Genomic DNA, 19,986 nt, shown 5'->3' with positions numbered 1-19,986 from the left:
GGACACGGGAAAGGGCTAGAGAGCAGGCCCACTATCTTTTTTGCCTCACGATGCCAAAAAGTTACTCTGAGGCTTTCATTTTATTTCTTAATGCCCTGGTATCATTTACTGGTTTTTTGACAAGCAAAATAAATGTACTTTTCCTCCGATCCATGAGTCCAGTTCATCTTGTCACCTAGCACTTATCATTTGCAGACGAAAAACGAGTGCCGGCATCCCGGGACACTGTACGGAGTTCTCCATGTAGCACATTCCACAGATGTAGGCAACCAAAGAGAACGTATCCTTCCACTGAGAAACACTGAAGTTCTACATGTTCAAAGATCTCGGAATGTTTCTACCTAAATGCAAATTTTCTTTGTAATATGCATGGCAAAAATGAGTGCATACATAATTACAGAGGCAAAATTTCTAGAACTTAGCTACTTCTTTTTCCTGCTTCCAGGGCATTTAATTAAAAAATCCCTAAAATCCACATAAGAGGGCAGAGTAAGACCTTGCTTTGAAAGTTCTGAGACAGAGAGATGTTTCAGTCTCCAAGAATCTGAGAGGATGGGAAAGCGGGAGATATCTGTTATTTGAGAACATTACTAGTGTTTAGATCTAGAAGAAATCTTAAGATCAGACCTTGCAAACCTCTTTTTTTTTTAAGGAAAAAGGATGGGACACAACATTTCCTTTTTATTCCTCACTTCTAAAAAACAAGACCAACACCAACATTTACTTGTGAGAGCCATGTAATTTGACAAATATTTTAAGTTTTATAAGAAAGGAGTCATCTCAGAATTTGAACATGAGAAATTTAAGCAAGCAAGACCTAAATAAAGTGGAAAACACAACCCCATAGAATGGTCAGCACCAAGGTCAGGGTGTGGGCAGCGTGAGGTCAGAGTAAGGAAGGTCACACTTTAACGCTCCTCTTCCTGACCTTTCTCCTTGGAGCTGCTCCTTGAGAAATAGCCCTCCCACTGAAAAGATACAGAAAATCTTTTTTTTTTCTTTTTTCTTTTAAGAAATAATGTAAGGCCCAATTTAAAAAAGAAATTATACCAGTTACTAACATTCTTTAAATAATAACACTTTGAAATTACATATAGCTATAATTACCATCTTCTCAAGAGAAATATTTTAAAGAAAAAGGGCAAGTGATTATAGAATTTCCTGTGTAAAATATTTCACTTATGCTATAGCTCTTAAATCCCACTTATATAATACTATATTTGACAATCAATATTATGAAAATATGTACCAGCTACTCAAATACTTATCTTCCTTTAAAGTCCTCACTTGTCCATTTAAAAACTGCAGGTTACAGAAATTAACATTTTGGATGTTGAAAAAAACAGGGCCTTTGGAAATCCAAAAGTTAAAAATAAAATGAATAGAGCATTTTTTTCTAAGAAGCACTGTAAATAATTTAGGGAAGTATTAGAATTTCACAGCTGTTCAGGAAAATCCTCACATTTCCCAAAATAACACTTTGGACAAACATTTGAGATTTTAGATTGGTCATCAATCCCGGATTGTTCCTGGTGGGCTGGCCACAGTGTTGTGTTCTGGAGGCCAAACCCTGGAGCTGTCCTGACCTGGAAATCCCACTGCAGGCTGCACAGAGGCCCTGCCAGAGGAACCCCCACATATATGAACTGAGGAAATGCGTGAAACTGCCCATTGAACGAGCCAGTGTTTCCAGCAAAGAATATTTGCAGTATGATACAACTGAGATTTCTATGCATATTTAAACAGGCCCATAATTTAAACTCTAACTCTTCACTCAGATTGCATTGGCAGCCTTCAATGCTTATTTTAATTTCATTTCACCTCTCTGAAATCACTGGGTAGGTAAAGAAAATATAATTGAATAATAATGGAATACCACTAAAAATGAATTGGTAGCACTGCTGTGGACTGACTTGGGTTCCATTGCCAAAAGCCATATATTATCTTATCAATGACAGCCAATACTCAAAGCTTCTGACTCAAGGAAATCAGTCTAATGTGTGGCTGTCTAATCCTCTATATTCAATCTATGATTTTTCTCTAAATAAAGTTACATAGTTTCATCTGAAAGGGGGTTTTGTTATTCTTAATAAAACATTTAATCTTGAGCTATGGTCATATTTGCTTCCTATTTTTACACAAAGAGCTCATCTTCATAAAAAAAAAAAGAAAGAAAGAAAGAAAGAAAGAAAGAAAGAAAGAAAGAAAGAAAGAAAGAAAGAAAGAAAGAAAGGAAGGAAGAAATAGAGAGAGAGAGGGAGGGAGGGAGGGAGGGAGGGAGGGAGGGAGGGAGGGAGGGAGGAGGGAGGGAGGAAGGGAGGGAGGGAGGGAGGAAGGAAGGAAGGAAGGAAGGAAGGAAGGAAGGAAGGAAGGAAGGAAGGAAGGAAGGAAGGAAGATGTTCATTCCCAGACAGACAGACTATCTGTGGAGATACCATCATTAAGAGATTATACATGGTCTCTGGCTTCATGAAGTTTACATTCCAGCCCAACAAACAGGAAGTGATAATACAGTATGCGAACAACTAGGCTGGGAAAATAAATATACTATGAAAACATAAGAAATGCCAATGACCCAGAAGAAGTAATTTGACCAGCAGGATAAACAGAATTTATCGAGGTGAAAAGGAGCATGAACAGTGTTCCAGACGAAGGAATATGTTTGGCTGGGCTGCAGAAGGGGAAGAGGCAGAATGTATAGGGAATGTAAGTTGTTTCAATCATTTTAACTATTTTTGACATTTCCCAATGAGCAATGGGGAATCACTGAAGAGTTTAAGCAAAAAAAAAAAAAAAATTTAATGGTATGATGAGATATATTTGCATTTCAGAAAAATCACTCAAGTCATAGAATGGAGAAGAGATTGCAGGAGTCATGAGAGAGACAGGGCAATGAAGAAAAGTAGTAGAACTCTCCAAACCCAGCTCCATGTAGCTATTGGCTATCCTCTTGTGAACAGAGAGGAACACACCAGAGGCGGCTTGCTCTCTCACGGCACCATGAGGACCTGAGCAGGCGGCCACCAGGAGCCAAAGTACAACAAAAACAATTGGAACATTTGTTGTGCTATGTAAATGTGACCATTGAGGGCAAGATGGAATTAAGATGGGGAAAATGCAAGTTCAGACTTTGTTGATAAGGTGACAGTATTAAAAAAATGGAAGATGTATTCTAAAATCCAAAGTCTTAAAATACTTTCAAATATCACCCTTGAATCCATTTAACATAATTCATTGAAATACAGCCTGTTCCCGTTTAATTTACACATCTCCTGGCAGCCACTCCATTTGGAAGTGGCAGCGTTTTTGGACACCAGTAGTTAGGTAAACCCGTGGCAGGCGATCGCAAATCAGTTTCCATCTTGATTTATTGCAGTTTTAAGTTTATAAGAAAAATGTCACTGTGTAAACAACAGACATTTTGATTAAGCACCGAAGTTCTTATTTTGGCTGTGAAATCAATAATGCAGCTGGACTGGAAGTCGTTTACATTCCCACAAAACTGGGCTTCGGTTCAGCTACTATTGCACTGACATCATTTTCCAGCAAGATCTGGCGGCTCTCAGCAGCCAGTTTGGAAATATCCTTTACAAACAACCACATAATTTTCAACATTAACACATCAAGAAGAAGGTCTCACAAATGGCCTCTGCTTAAAATAGGACAGACAATCCAAAAATAGTCTTTCATCGAATGTGTGCTTCACTAGTAAAAATCTTGTAAGGTAATTTTAGCAAGAATATAAGACGAAGGCCTTTGGTGACGTTCTTTATCTTGTCCTGCACCTGAAATGGCCTTTGCAAGGTCTCTTACTTCCCTTTCTCTAGTAGATTAATTAATATGTAACTCAGAGCTATGGTTCTCAAATTTGCTTTGGTGGCAGAGCACCTGAAAGCCAGCAGGTTTTTTCCTGAACAAGCTCCGGGTAGAAAGTCATAGATACTGACATACTATTTAATTATGCTACACAAACTAGGAATGCTTTGCAAAAAAAAAATAAGACCATGTTATAGAGCCTACATAAAACCAGTGTGGCGAAGTTGTTGAGTGTCAACCTGTAAGTCAGGAGGTCACGGTTTAATTCCCAATCAGGGCATTTGCCTGGGTTGCAGGCTCGATCCCCAGTAGGGGATGTGCAAGGGACAGCCCATCGATGATTCTCATCATTGATGTTTCTCTCTCTCTCCCTCTCTCCCTCTCTCCTTTCCTCTCTGAAATCAATAAAAACATTTTTTAAAAGGCAGTTGGATATACCACAATAGGCCATGATGAGTTTTTCAAAGGACATTAATTTACAACTTGCGTATTTATAGCAATCAAAAGTTAAAGAAAAAATATGAGGCAAAAATGCTAAAAATGTATTCAAGATCTAATAACTATTATTTTATTGAATTGGAAAAAAATGTCACTGATTCCATTTCAGCAGCAAGACACTCTCATGCAGCTGGCTGAACAACAGGATGCTAGAATCTATGTTTAAGAATCACGAATTCAGCGCTTTTAACAAGACCTCAAATCGCTTACCTGTAGGAATTCTCTGACATTAGATCCCAGGACGCGCAAGATTGTATCATAACCAGATTCTTGACAAAAGACAAAAAACATCTTCCCAAACATTTGGAGGATTTCTCCAGCGTTGAGATCTATTTTATAGGTTTGAAAGAATAATAAAAACAAAAAATATTATACATAGACATATAAAAACATATTAATGGGAAGAAGGAAGATAAGTGCATAACAACAAAATGTTAAAGATCCTCAATTTTTGTGCCTAGTGAATATACATCACATGAAAAATTTCTGGCCAGGACAATACAATGAAATCTGAGAAGACAATATATTACTATGCTAACACTGTACATTTGTACTTAATAGCAAAGCAATCAGTTTCTCACCTTCCATGACAAACTAGTTAATTAATTTTAAGCATTTTTAAATGTATATTTAATTTAGAACTTATTTTTTTCTGAAAAATACAGGAAGATCCTGAAAATCATCCAGAATGCACATGATAATATTTTGGTATAAAAGGATTTTTCTTTATCTAAATACAAATATTAATAAGTTGGTTGCACATAGCATGTACCCTAATATCCTGCTTTTTTGTTTATATCCAATTATTATTTATTAAAAATTTAAGACTTTTTCTGTAATTTCAATCACTACCTCACCCAACATAGATATGCAACATTTTATTTAATCAATCCCCTTATTCAAAATGTAAGTTTTTCTAATTTTTGATACTATAAGTAACTCTGAAGTGAAAGCACATAAATCTTAATGCAAATAAAACTAATAATTTCCTTCAGAAAAATTATTAAAGGGTTTAAATATTTTTAAGCATCTGTTTTATTTTTAAACTCTATCCTTGACTACACTAGATATTTAATTTTCAAAAATTGACAAATTTATATGAAAAACATCATACTTGTTTCAATTTTGATTACAAATGAGATTGGATATTTTCTTATTATTAACAATTTGACATTTTTCTTTGTAATTCTTATATTCTGCAATAGATAGTATTTGCTCTACTAGTTATATTTGACAAAGCTAAAAGCTTCTTTCTATTCTATCCAAGTACTCTGAGAATAAGAGACACTACTTTCAGAAAGACTTTTTTTTATAAAGATATTGTTTTAACTTTGCCTTCATTGCATAAGTTTTGTCTGACATAGATCTATTTCCTGTTTCTTTTACCAATAGCTAATAGCTAACAAAACTTATTATAAAACAGATTTGGGAATCATATATTCTGCATTCCACAATGTAATTATTACACTTGTGCAATTCTGTGCTGTTGACATAGTAACCTGTTATTACATTATTGAACTTATTATATTAAGAAGCAATAATTTGCTTTTTCTTCCCCAATATATGGCTTTCTGTGGGGAGGGGCAGAGAGCGCCTCTATTCTCTAAAGAGTTCATAAAAGGAGAAATAGACTGAGCATAGCCTGAGCCTAACATTATACATAAATGTCTTCCCCATCAGGGTTGTGCAATGCATAACCTTCATCTCTGTTCATCCTATATAATACCAGTAAAAGTCTAATATGCTAAGTGTCCGGTTGACCGGGTCAGCCGTTCAACCAATCAAAATGTAATATGTTAATGATATGCTAAGGCCACTCAACTGCTCACTATGATGTGCATTGACCACCAGGGGGCAGACGCTCCGGCCAATAGGTTAGCTTGCTGCTGGGGTCCGGCAGATCCAGACTGAGCGAGATGGGCCAGACATGCCCTGGAGCCCTCCCACAGTTCTTCCCAGCTGGCTAACCTCTCACGTCTCTCCCCCACCCCAATCATGTACCCTGCACCCTCTTGCAATCCGGTACCCCTCGGGGGATGTCAGAGAGCTGGTTTCAGCCCTATCACACAGGCCAGGCCAAGTGACCCCACTGGTGCACGAATTCATGCACCAGGCCTCTAGTCACTATACAATGGACCATGGATTCCTTTTCACTTGTTATGTGTAACTTGGCCAAAGGAAAGTCATATTCAACTTACTGAGGACTTTGCTTGCAGCAGCAACCAAATCATAAGTTTTAGAATCATCATATATTATTCTGACAAGAAACTGTCCTTCTTCATCTAACTGTGCCTCTTTTCTGGAAAACAAAAATGAGAGAGACAGGAAAAAAAGCTGGAATAAAAGAATAGGTGCTATAATTACAATGATTGTACAAATAATGGTTTATATATGAAATATAACTTCTTTTTGGCAAATTTGTTTAAATCAATGTGCTGTACTTAAAAATCTGGTGGTTAAGAGGAAATTATTTCACACACCCCTTTCCAAATTAAAAGAACATAGGTAAGTATATTTTAGCAGGGCTAACATTTCTATAGTACTTTAACACTCAATCCAACACCTGATATTAAATATAACCAAGAAATAACTTTTGGTTTAATAAATAGTTAGCAAATATTTGTTTAGTCCCTATATATGTCAGGCATTGTTCTAGGCCCTGGGAATACAGTGTTTAGTAAAGTAAACAAAAATAGCTGATTATCTGGAACATTCATATCCCAGGAGGGCAGACAGAAGGGGCATAAAATTCATAAGTGACAAATATAATGGTAAGTTTGGAGAAAAATAAAGCCAGCTAGTGGGATAAGGGGTTCAAGTACAATAACTGGAAGCTCACTGAGTAGCCGGAAATTGAGTGGAGTCTGAAGGAGCTCTGGGAGTGAGCCATGAGCCAGGGGGGAAGTGGGTTCTGGGCAGAGGGAAGCGTACATGCAAAGGGCTAGACAGGAGCAGCCTGGGGAGTTGTGGGAGCAGCAGAGGCTGGAGCTGGAACAAGGCAGGGCAGAGTAGCTGTAAGGGAACGGATCAGAGAGGTAACATGAGGTTGGACATTGGAATGACTCTGGCATTTACTTGAAAGAGATGGAGGGTCCTGGCACTTCTGATATGAGCACTGAGACTAGCAGACCTGGTTAAAGGGGTCAATCCTGCTACTGCGTTGAGAATGGACCAAAGGGTCTAGAACAGAGCAAGGAGACCAGTTAGAAGGCTACTGCCAACATTCTGGCAAGAGATGCTGCTGACTTGGTTCAGAGCAGAAGCAGAAAAGGGAGTGAGAAGTGGTCCATGTTGGGATATATTCTGAAGGTAAATTCAACATGATCTGCTGAGAGACTGGATGGAGGGTGTGAGAGAAGGAAAGGACACAAAGATGACACTGAGGTTTTGGCCTGAGCAACTGGATGGATGTCCCAATTCAGATAGTAGCTGAATTGGGAAAGACTGTTGGAGGTGGACAGGGGGTAAGATATAGAGCTGTGCTTTAAACATACTAAAGTTTGAGTGCCACGTGTACTGAAAACAACTCCTAACATATCCTTAGCTTATTACATACAGTAGCTCAAAATATACACAGTATTAATGAAAGGGCTTTAGAGTAACTGTTAGTAGTTGTCATGAGTGTATACATATATCTATTTTGATAGGATTTGGATTATTTTTCTCAAACTAGTGTCCAAAGGGGAAGGAAAATCTATTGTCCAAAATATTGCCAGCTGTAGAAGAGAAATGACAACTTCCCAGATATCGTTTCCAATGTTAAATTCACAAAAAATACGTGGAGTTTGGATATCAATCTCTGACTATCAGTCCAAATCTTCTAAATCCTTGTACGCTGCCAGGAGAATACGAGAGAAACTGGCCACTATTATTAGGTAAACTTTCAACACAGTAGCTCGAAATAGCTCCTTAAATGCTGCCAAGGCCGGCCACACGGAGTCACAACCACTTTCTCTTCCTCAGAAGCTATGCCATCACAGCTGCTGCCCGTGGCTTTACCAATGTCTGCTCAAGGGAGCAGTTCCAAATAGTGGCATGTCTTAGGTGCAAGTGGGATGGAGATGGTCTGGAAAAACCCTGTGTCCTTCAGAGCATACCGTTTATTTGCTGGCAGTTATGCATAGCAGTGCATGTGGGGGGAAAACAACAACAAAAGAGCATAGTTTTGTAGGCACAGAAATTTCAGTTTCAGAGCCCACCATCCAAATGAACTTGAACAAATCAAATAAAGCACCTGAGCATTAAAAACCCTCTTTTATAAAATGGGAGCAATTATATAACCCACCTTCCACAAGTGTAAAGAGATGAAGTGCAAAAGTATGTTCTAAGCAGTTGAAAACTTATATGTATTACTAATGGCCATAGTACTTCCCATATCTATATATTCAAAAATTTGATGTGAAACCCTTCTCCCTTTTGCTGCACATACACAAACACATCTTCAAAAACCTCAAATCTTTTTAATACTCAAAGTCAGTGAAATATCTGCAAATCATAACAATATAATCTACAAACACTGACTTATCTTTTGATAAATGCTATTATATACCTTATGCATTTAATTTCTACTTATATAAAATTACAAAATACTGATGCTCCTTGACTTATGATGGGCTTGTGTCCCAATAAACATCATAAGTTGAAAATATAAGTCGAAATATTTAAGTTGAAAATGCATTTAACACACCTAACCCAGCCCACCTTAAATGTGCTCAGAACACTTACATTAGCCTACATTTGGACAAAAATCATCTAACACAAAGCCTATTTTATAATAAAGTGTGGAATATCACATTTAATTTATGGGCTACAGCATCTGGAAAATGCTGGCAACACAGTGCACTGTAGAGTACCAGCTGTTCACCCTCACCACCGCGTGGCTGGCTGAGCTCACTGCCACTGCTCAGCATCACTAGCCTGGGAAAAGATCAAAATTCAAAATTCAAAATGTGGTTGCTACTGAATGCATACCGCTCTCCTTCCATCACAAAGTCAAAAAAATCTTAAGTCAGACCATGGTAAGTCAGGGTCTGTTTGTATAAGAAAAAAACTTTTAAAAAATCCTCCACTATCCTGAGATACCCACTGTTAATATTATATTCAACTTGTTCATGCTCGGATATACTTGTATAAATAACACACACTAGATAATACTGCTTTCCAACCCCCTTGCTTGACTTACTATTTGATAGACATCCATTTATTTTTAAATATATTTCTCTACCTTGACTGCATAAAAGTGTATTCTATACACATATTAAAGTTTTAGTAGATATTTAGATTGCTCTTATTTTTCACAAGTGCAAACAATGTTGTGATGAATGTTGTGCAGCGAACAATTTATATTTCTGTGTAAAATAGGATAAATGCCTGGAAATGGAGTTGCCGATCTGAAGGACGTGGATAGACTAATTTTTCTCACGTTGTCACTAATATCTTGTTATGAAACAGCACTGCGCTGCAGACTGAAATTTCAAAGCCTCTGATTTAGGGCATCCTAATAAAATATAAATTGATTGTAAGTAAATATATAATGAAGTACAAATTAGTCCATGCTCTCACTGTGCCCTGTTCTGTTTCTTCCAGTTGGGATAAATCAAATGACATACATTTCTGTAACAGTCTCAGTTTCTTGGAAGCACCAATCCAGAGCACCCATTAGGTAAATGACGTACAAACAGAATACAAAGTCCTTCTAAATAAAATAGAGGGATGGCCACTTCCTATTCCCCTGGCCATGAGTCAAGGCACCCTTTCTTTCCTAGCTTTCGTTTTAATAAAATAAGCTCCCTTATCTTTTAAGCTTTGCTTCCTGAACTGATCAACCCAACATGCTCCCTGGAGGGAGGCTGAAATATAAATTAAACAGTAGGACATGAAAGGACATAATCACTTCCACTAAAACTTCAACACTGAATTCCAATGACTTAGTCAAAATATTTAGGATTCCTTGTTTATTATATTTATCTTTAAAATCTTTGGGAGCTTTGGGTTACTCTTTATTCTTTCCCACCAATGCCCTCCACCACCCCCACTCCACACCCCACCTCAGGGAAAGGAGTTTTGCCACAGATATTTGAGCATCTATTATGCCCTGGGACTATTCTAAGCACTTTAACTATACCAATGGACAAAATAAATTTCCCTGTCCTCATAGAGCTTACATTTTCGCTGGCAGAAACAAGCAATAAGCAATAAGCGTAATATATGCTCAAATTTTATAACCTATGATGAGGTGATAGATGCTACAAAAGAAAGTAGATGAGGATAAAGGGGTGAGAGCAGGGCCTAGGAGCAAGGGGCAGGATGCAATGCCAGATGGAGGCTGCCTGGAGAAGTTAGCATTTGAGCAAAGACTTCAGGAGGTAAAATTGACCTCTATGACTTAATAATCTTTCGGGACCCATTTCCCTTCTTTCCGTAGCCCATTCGTCGTCATCTTTTTCCCTTATCAGAGGAAAAGCTAATTGGAGATATTATAATAAACAGTTTAGTGAGACTTGATTTAATACATTAAACTAAACAGGATGTACAGTGCAAACGGAATAATAAACAATAGAATTCCAGGCCACGTGGTCATTGAAGACAAACTCTCACCTGGGGAAAAACGGCAAATAATTGCATTCTATACATTTGTATGTACAATAACTGTTTAAAAACTATTTATACATGAAAATATTTCCAAGTAGCAATTCATTTCCTAGTTACTTTTAGAGAGGGTTACTTGTTCTAGTTTAAACTGATCATTTATTTGCACCACTTACCCTTCCCCCCAAAGGTGTGTGTGTGTGTGTGTGTGTGTGTGTGTGTGTGTGTGTGTGTGGTAGTATGGTAGTATTTTGTGATTTTGATTTATGATTTTTGATGTTTGGTTTTTTAATCACTAGTGCCTAACCCAAGTGCATGGAGTAGAACATGCATGCATTCAATTAATGCATGCATGTTTTAAAATAAGTGAATGAATGAATTAGTTACAAATATTTCCCCCATGAGTTTCCAAAGTCCCTACTAAAATTCAAACAATCAAATATTACTGTCAAAATATTGTTCTATTATTTATTTATTTTTAAATAACAAGGTATAGTCTGACTGGTGTAGCTCAGTGGTTGAGCATCAACCCATGAAGCAAGAGATCACAGTTCGATCCTGGTCAGGGACATGCCCAGGTGCAGGAGGCAGCTGGTCAGTGATTCTCTCTCATCCTTGATGTTTCTATTTCTCTCTCACTCTCCCTTCCTCTCTCTGAAAGCAATAAACACATATAAACGATTTTTTTAAAAGATATACAATTTGTTAGAAATACCCAGGCAACATTTCTAACAACTCTTTACTTAAGGAGATATTCCTTAACTCCAAAATGTGAATGTACAAAAACTGAATTAATATTCTGAACCTGAGCTCCAGCTATTATACACTTTTCAAGTAAGTTTAGTATTCTACACGGATTGCTGGCTTTGAGGTAAATACGTTTCCCCTGGAAGTATGAAAAAAATGAGTATTCTGCAGTGGGAGATCCTGAATACAGGCATCTGAGAAAGGGGTCTCAGAACACAGTGTGGTCTCGGACAGAAAGGGTCAACAGACATCACACAATCAGCCTGTCCAATGACAGTTCAAAGGGGTCCTGATCCTTTAAAAACCCTTATCATAGAGCATGTCCTACAAAAGACAGTATGTAGGTGTCATCTTGTTAATAAATCCTGGGATGTTCCATTGTAGTAAGCTGTAAAGGACATCATGAATGCTGGTTTGTGTCCAACCATTATTAAAATTAAAAATATACCAATATAAAACACAGATAATAACTATATGCAACATCTTAATTAAAAATGTGTATATATATTTTTTGTGAGTGGGTGCGAAGCATTAATGGCTCTCAATTTTCAACAACCCAATCCAATGATTCCCAATGAGTCTGAATCCCTGGAGGGCGGACTCTGGCTTGAGAGAGCTGCCAAGGAGCGAGGCCCTTCACATGCAGCAATGGCTTCCTGCTTGGGTCCTATTTCAGTTGGTAAAGGTCAGTCCTTTCGATTCAATGTGTTTGCTCATCCAAGGACTGTAAACAGTAACAGTAAATGCTTGCATGAGTGACATGGGTTTTGGCAAAATAAGACTACTCTTGATATATAATTGCATTTTTTTCTGACTGTGTTCAGCTTATCACGTGGGAGTTTCATTAGTAATGGCTTGAATTTTTGAAACCATATGCACAAACATTTCAAATTAGCCCTCTTCAGTAGCTTCAGCAGACAAATGAATTTGCTTATTAGCCACCCATTTCATTGTCAACTTGCCTCCTGAGTACATCCGGTCACAGCTCTTCTAAAAATAAAACAAATTGCTCAAAATTTCTGGGGCTCTGATTTCCTGTAGCAGATGTGCCAGTTGGTGAATAAAACCATCTTTAAAAATATGATAAGCAGCCCTGACCGGCTTTGCTCAGTGGATAGAGCGTCGGCCTGCGGACTGAAGGGTCCCAGGTTCGATTCTGGTCAAGGGCATGTACCTTGGTTGCGAGCACATCCCCAGTAGGAGGTGTGCAAGAGGCAGCTGATTGATGTTTCTAACTCTCTATTTCTCTCTTCCTCTCTGTAAAAAACCAATAAAATATATTTTTAAAAATAATATTGTGGCTCAGTGGTTGAACGTGGACCTATGAATCAGGAGGTCACAGTTGGATTTCCAATCAAGGCACATGCCCGGGTTGTGGGTTTGATCCCCACTAGAGGGCGTGCAGGAGGCAGCTGATCAATATACTCTCATTGATGTTTCTATCCCTCTTTCCTCTCTGAAATCAATAAAATAAATAAATAAATATGACAAGCCAAATAACGTGTGCAAGTTCTTGAAAAGTTCAGGGGAGACAAAAACAAAAACGGGTGGTACCAACACACATCTTTGTTGTCCATCTCCATGCTCAACTGGTTGTCTTTGGAAAGGAGAAGGTCATAGGTCCTGCTCTTTGGGGGAAAACACATAATATGACCTTTACAAGCCTATCTGTGTCCACATTCCTTCTCTGATGATTAGTAGCTGAGTGGTTTGAGACAGTTTTAAAGTACTGAAGCTTCACTTCCCCTATTTAGAAAATGAGAATAATAGACATCTATTTCATATGGTGGTTATTGTGAGAATTAAGTGTAGAACCATATGGTGTTATATATATATATATATATATGAATTATAAAAGGTATATATGAATTACCTTTCACATTTTAATTTCCAGAGAATAGAGCACATGTACATTCATTATATATACATATGTACATATATGTGTGTGTGTGTGGGTGTATATATACATATATATGTGTATATATATATATATAGAGAGAGAGAGAGAGAGAGAGAGAGAGAGAGAGAGAGAGAGAGAGAGGGGGGGGCGGGGCTTTCCCCTAGGCCACCAATTTTCAAACAGTGTACCACAAGAATTTTTAAAACATGCAACACCTGATTACTTAATTAGGGACATTGACCTCTTTTCCCTTAGATTGTCAATAAAAAATGACAACAGCCAACACAACAGCAGCCATCTGGTGTGAATGAGTCAAAATATACCTATTTTTTTGTAAAATCGCCAAAAAACATGTTTTCTGGTGTGCCTCAGAATTTTAGTAATTAGTTTATGTGTGCCATGAGATGCAAAAGGTTGCAAATCCGCTCTCCTAGGCAATAGTTATAATAGTTTCATAGAGGCTAGAGTCTAGTGAGACAAGAGAGACAATCAAGTAGTAGAAATAACCTAATTTTATACTGCTGCATGTACAGTGAGACGTAAGTACAGTTTTGGAGGTAAAGGAAGGCTTCTCCTAAGAAATAACATTAGTTTTGCCATCTCAGAGCTGAGCCGTATGTAAGTTAATGGGAAGGGTGGGGAGAGTGAAGAGGAGACCTATCTAAGCTCAGGCCCTTGTTATCCTAACACACGTAAAAACTCAGTGTGCAGAAGGAACAGAGAACTGGCCCATGAGGCTACAGTGCTGACAGTGACTGGGACATAAGGACTGAAAGGTTTGAGTGACTTGAAGATTGACCACAAATCATTTCAATAAAGCAACAATTTCCTATTTCATGGTTCAATAATGATGGGCAAGTAGATCAGACTATACGATAAAAGCAAAGCTGCAGTAACAAGTAATAAATACTTCTGAGTGTTTACCTTTACTTGGAGTAGAAATTTCTTTAATCTCAATCTCTCTGATATAGAAAAAAAGCGTTCAGTTTTGCTAGGCATAAACAAAGGCACCATTTCCCCCCCTGTTTCCTTTTTAATGAACAAAGTGGCAAAGTAGCAAATGGAAAAGCTGCAAGTACTCAGGTCTTCTGAGTTGTCAGCCTCTGAACTGGGCCAGCTATACAGATCTCTTTAAGTGTTTTCCTGTTGACGTCCACAGGGTATCCACCCAGAACCATCACTTTCCAACACCGTGAAGAGAAACATTTGCTCTGGAAAGAGTCAAAAGGACATTTGTTCCTTGCAAACTACACCGATGTCCAGTTAATGTTGGCCATAATTAGGTCTGGGTATGTTAAGGAGAATACAGATTTTCTGATTTATCCTCTGGTGCTCATTTTAATGACCCACCCAATAACATGCATCTATGATTTTCTTTTTAATTCTCAAAAATTGCAGAATGCTAGGAAAACAAAGATCCAGCTTGAATTCCATGGTTGCCTCAGATCATCAAAGTAAAACCCTGAGATAAGACCAGATTTATCACCTGGGCTCCATACTTCTCACCAGACATGGCCCAGATTCTGAGAGAGTCCTCTGCAAGTGCTCACTGGCAGGTATGTGAAGAGTTTACAGTCAGATATTTAATTTTACCTAAAAGAATAACTTCAAATGTTGGTGATGTACTGGTGATGTACTTATCAGCTAATGTACTGTGCCTTCTTTCATCTTTCAGGCTAACTGGCCTATCTTTTTACGGAAAAAAGGTCTTGATCCTAACAATTACCCAGTTTACCTATTTTTTAAAATCTCAATATTGATTTGTTTATTTGTTTTGAGGAAGTTTCTGGGTACAAAAATTATTATGGTTTCATTTTTGTATGTATACTACATTAGCTCCTATTTCTACCTTAGAGGACCAGTAAATGGCACCAAAAGAGCTGGATTGAAGTACTGACTTCAATAATAAAGCTGACTTTATCATTAAAAAAATAAAAATAAAATTGAGCCCGGCCAGTGTGGCTCAGTGGTTGAGCGTTGACCCATAAACCAGGGGACCAAGCCCACATGCCCAGGTTGTGGGCTTGATCCTCAGGAGGGGGTGTACAGGAGTCAGCTGATGGATGTTTCTCTCTCATCCATGTTTCTATCTCTCTATCCCTTTCCCTCCCTCTCTAAAATTAATAAACATTTAACAAATAAAATTGAATAAAATAAAAAACGCTAAGCTCACTTGTATGTGGAATCTAATAAGAATAAACTCAGAGAAACAGAGAGTGACAGTGACCAAGGCTTGGGTGTGGGAGAAATGAGCCGCTATTGCTCAAAGGGTCCAGACAACCAGTTATAAGATTACCAAGTTGATTATCCTACATAATAAAAGGCTAATATGCAAATTGACGGAACTGGGGGACAACCGGTACCTATGACGCGCACTGACCATCAGGGGGCAGATGCTCAATGCAGGAGCTGCCCCCTGGTGGTCAGTGCACTCCCACAGGGGAAGTGCTGCTCAGCCAGAAGCCAGGCGCATGGCTGGCGAGCGCAGCAGCGGTGGCAGGAGCCTCTCTACCTCTGCAGCAGTGACAGGCCTAAGCTGTCAGTAGGACATCCCTCAAGGGCTCCTGGACAGCGAGAGGGCAAAGGTCAGGCTGAGGCCCACACCGCCCCCCCGCCCCCGCCCAAGCACAAATTTCGTGCACAAAAGGGCTTCTAGTAGCTAATAATACTGTATCATATGCTTGAATGTTGCTAAGAGAGTAGATCTTAAATGTTCCCACCCCAAAAAGGAAATGGTCACTTTGTGGCAGGATGGTGGTGGCAGTTAATGCTATGGTGGCAGTCACTTCACAATGTATAAATGTATCAAATCTACACATCGTACACTTTAAACTAAGCTGGTGAGGGTGGGGGACTGTGCTAGAAAGGCCCTTTGTATTTCAAATGGGCATTGTACTACTCAACTGAAATGACAGAGAAAAGAATTTTGGAAATATTGAACAGTATTTATTCTATAAAGTACCACTAATATATTAAAACCTATGTGTGCAAGGGTATAGTAATTTACGTAGCCTCATGAATATGAAAATCTGGTTAAAACACAGTATACTATTTTGTTTCATTCATTTGTTTTGATAAAATGAATACTGAGAACATATGCTGCATTTTCAAACAATAAATAGGAGTTGAGGGAAATAAAAAAAGAGTGAAAATGACAATGAAGTTGCTACTTTTCCTAGAGTGATGAAGGAACATTTACACTGGTGTAGTATATGCACTTCAATGAGCTACTGCTATTTAAAGGAGAGCTTCATATCTTTCATGTGACCTGGGGAAGGGAAGAGTTGAAACACTTTGGTTCCAGGATAAAATAAAAAATAATAGATGCCATTTATCAATGTTATTTTTCAAGATCTGTGTTTAGCACTATTCAACATATTACAACATTATAAAGTAGGTATTATCTACTCCTTATACCGTTGAGGCTTGGGGAGATTAAGAAACTTTGAAAATCACATAATTAGCTTATAGCAAAATGTTTGCTTACATGAACCATAACAACTCATTTGCCATTAGCATACTCAAATACATACAATGATGTCAAAACCAGAAGATCAATATACGCTATCCAACAGTCAAATGTTACCATGTTTGAGTCACAGACAGGAAAATCAAGAAAAAAATAAGACTAAAACTATTCAGATGTTTCTAGACTTTATTTGAAGGCAATGATTTGTGGGGACCCTATTCAGAGTATGCCAGATGTTCAAGGCCACTCTGAGTGTAGGAATCTTAATCAGGGTGTCCAAGGACTATACACAGGTGCAAGAGCAAGGCCACGGTAATCTATATGTACACTGTGCAAGTGTGCCCTCCTAGAACCCAAAAGACTGAGGTCACTATTTGGAAAGAAGCCTCTTTTGTCTAAGTAGTATAGAGTTGTGACTGACCAGCCAGTGCCGTTGCTTGGTGAGGCTGCTCCTATGTAAGGCAGGCTGCTGCTGTGTGTACAGAGGCTGCTACTGCTATGTGGGAAAGATGTATTGTTACCTAGCCGGTGTTTGGCTACCTGCTATATGCGACTTTGCTTTGAAGAACTGTTTTGTCTAATGGCTTCTCGTTAGCAATGGCTACATGGCCACTAGCTCCTACCATAAAGACTCTCTTACACATCAACAACTTCTCACAGCTTCTTCATCTACCACCTGGCATCCAAGAAAGTCCAGCCCCTGGCAGAGGGGCTCGGACTCGATAGTTGGCATAGTCGGGCAGGATCAGGTCCTGTGGACCTGACAACGACACAGCGAGCAGAGAATGAAGGAGGGACTGAGTTCCCAACAGTTAGCAAAGCGAGCAGGGTTCGAGGACAAACTTGCTCTGACACTTGGCGCTGTGTGCAGGATTCAGAAGTGTGTGTGGGTTCGAGGACCAAGTGCTCCCACATGATTATATCATTCACTTTTCCACCTTCCAAGTCCAACACACAGACTATGCTCTTTAAAAATAAGATTAACTAGAGAACGAAAGAATGAATGAATCAATGAATAAATCAATGAATGCCTGTCTTACCATAGGTAAATTAGATATAAGCATACTAAATATACATATAATCTTTATACAAAGATGATGATGGACAGAGTCTAGAGGAAATTACTCCAGTATTTATCAACTATCAATGTCATTATATCATTTTCAAATCTCATACCAAAATTTTGATCCCAATGTTTATCTCTGATATTTCAGTAAGACAGAGAAGGGCTAATGAATACACTGTGTAGCACTTAGGCATTTCAAGTCAGTAGTTGTTCCTTGGTCTGCTCAACTCTAGGCAAAATAGTTTTTACAAAGGTGTTTTTGTTTGTTTTTAATAGACATTTAATTATCCTAGATTTTTTTTCTTATTTGAATCCATCTTTATGTTCCAGTGAAGTTAAAAAACCTATAATCAAATCCAGTAATTTGATGCAATGATTAGTTTTGCCAGGGATAATGAAAGGATAACATAGCTGATTAAATCAAGTATTTAGGTACTGTTCTAATATGTATATCTTACTTCATGTTTTTTTCTGAAATAAAGATCTCTTCCCTTAGGAACCATGACTTCCAAAAAGGACCATCTGAAAAGTGAAAGGAAACCAACAAAATACTTGAAGTAGATTCAGATATCTCTTCTGCTTTGTAACATGTATTTATGGTCTAGATCAGAGGTGGACAAACTATAGTCAGTTGGTCAAATTCAGCCCGCTACCTGTTTTTGTCTGGCCTTAGAGCAAAGAATGTTTTTTTTTACATTTTTAAATGGTTACATCTTAATAGTTATGTAGACATCTACATAATATCCTCCATTTTGACTCTTGGCCTCCAGCACCTAAAATATTTACTATCAGACCTTTCACTATCTACCCGCCATCTAGACTATTTATCTTTTTCTTAAAAAGGGGAATTTAAAGTTCTTGGGAAATGGTTACACTGTTGGGAGTGTAAGTAGATGCTGAGTTTACAATGAAGCATTTTTGGCTCTTATCCACTTAGAACTTTCTGTCTGGAATCTGTTACTTAGGATTTTATTTGCCATTAAATGTTTGGCATCCTTTCTCATGAAGAATGGATGGCCATTTCCTACTAAATCAAAAAAGTATGATGTAAATTTTATAAACATCAACGTAGACAGTTTCTCACGGACCAGAAATGAAGATAGAAGAGTTTGGTACTTAATGAGACAAAACAATATTTTTTCATATATTCAGTTTTTCATAAGAAGTTGAAACTGAAAGTATCTTGCACCACTAACTACAGTGATCCTCCTTAGAGCTGAGGGTGAGGTCTGGAGAAGGGAATCAGAACCTCCCCAAGGAGCATTTTAAAATTAAATTCCTCCAACTGCTCACCTGCCCCTAGGCAGTGAGAATCTGTTTGGATAGGCCAACGCTCCTCTGGGGAGCTCTGAGTAATAATCCCTCAGTGGTACTAACTGGGCTGGAAACCAATGACCTGCTTCAGTGCCCTGAACTGTGTTCTCTGGTCCAGATACTAAACTGTACCCAAGTCAAGATGGGCTCCATCAAAAAGTACGTTTGGGGAAAAAAGAACCAAAATGAACACCTGGATTGCAAAGGCTAGTTTAACTAATAGTATTTTCTTTTTAAGGGCACATAATCCTGGAGATAATTTTATTTAAAAAAAGAAACAGCTTGGTATGGCTTAGTGGTTGAACATCAACTTATGAATCAGTAGGTCACGGTGAGATTCCCCATCAGGGCACCTGACCCGGTGATCTCCATCCTGCGTGTAGGATGCTGCCGATGATTCTCATCATTGATGTTTCTATCTCACTCCCTCCTCCTTCCTCTCTGAAATCGATAAAAGTATATGTTTTTAAAAAACAACCATATGGTTTGTTTCATTTTATCATAAAAAGGTATTGGAATAATTTAAATTGTCAACATTTGAATAGATTAAGAACACTGTTTAAAGCTATTTAGAGATAACCCTGGTCA

General features: G+C 38.2%; 1 protein-coding gene across 1 annotated transcript in view; it reads right to left on the bottom strand.

Moving 5' to 3' along the window:
- Nucleotides 1–19,986, bottom strand: part of GUCY1B1 (guanylate cyclase 1 soluble subunit beta 1) — a 43,280-nt gene that overhangs the window by 20,578 nt on the left and 2,716 nt on the right. Inside the window, exons 3-4 of the mRNA XM_008144597.3 lie at nucleotides 6,513–6,613; nucleotides 4,525–4,643 (exon numbers count right to left, since the gene is read on the bottom strand). Of these exons, the coding sequence (XP_008142819.1) occupies nucleotides 4,525–4,643; nucleotides 6,513–6,613 (220 nt within the window). The remainder of the gene's footprint in view (nucleotides 1–4,524; nucleotides 4,644–6,512; nucleotides 6,614–19,986) is intronic.

This window comes from Eptesicus fuscus, chromosome 6 (genome assembly GCF_027574615.1).
Source record: "Eptesicus fuscus isolate TK198812 chromosome 6, DD_ASM_mEF_20220401, whole genome shotgun sequence".
Lineage (NCBI taxonomy): Eukaryota > Metazoa > Chordata > Mammalia > Chiroptera > Vespertilionidae > Eptesicus > Eptesicus fuscus.
Note: the sequence above shows the minus strand (reverse complement) of the source record. Positions and strands in the feature narration are given on the sequence as shown.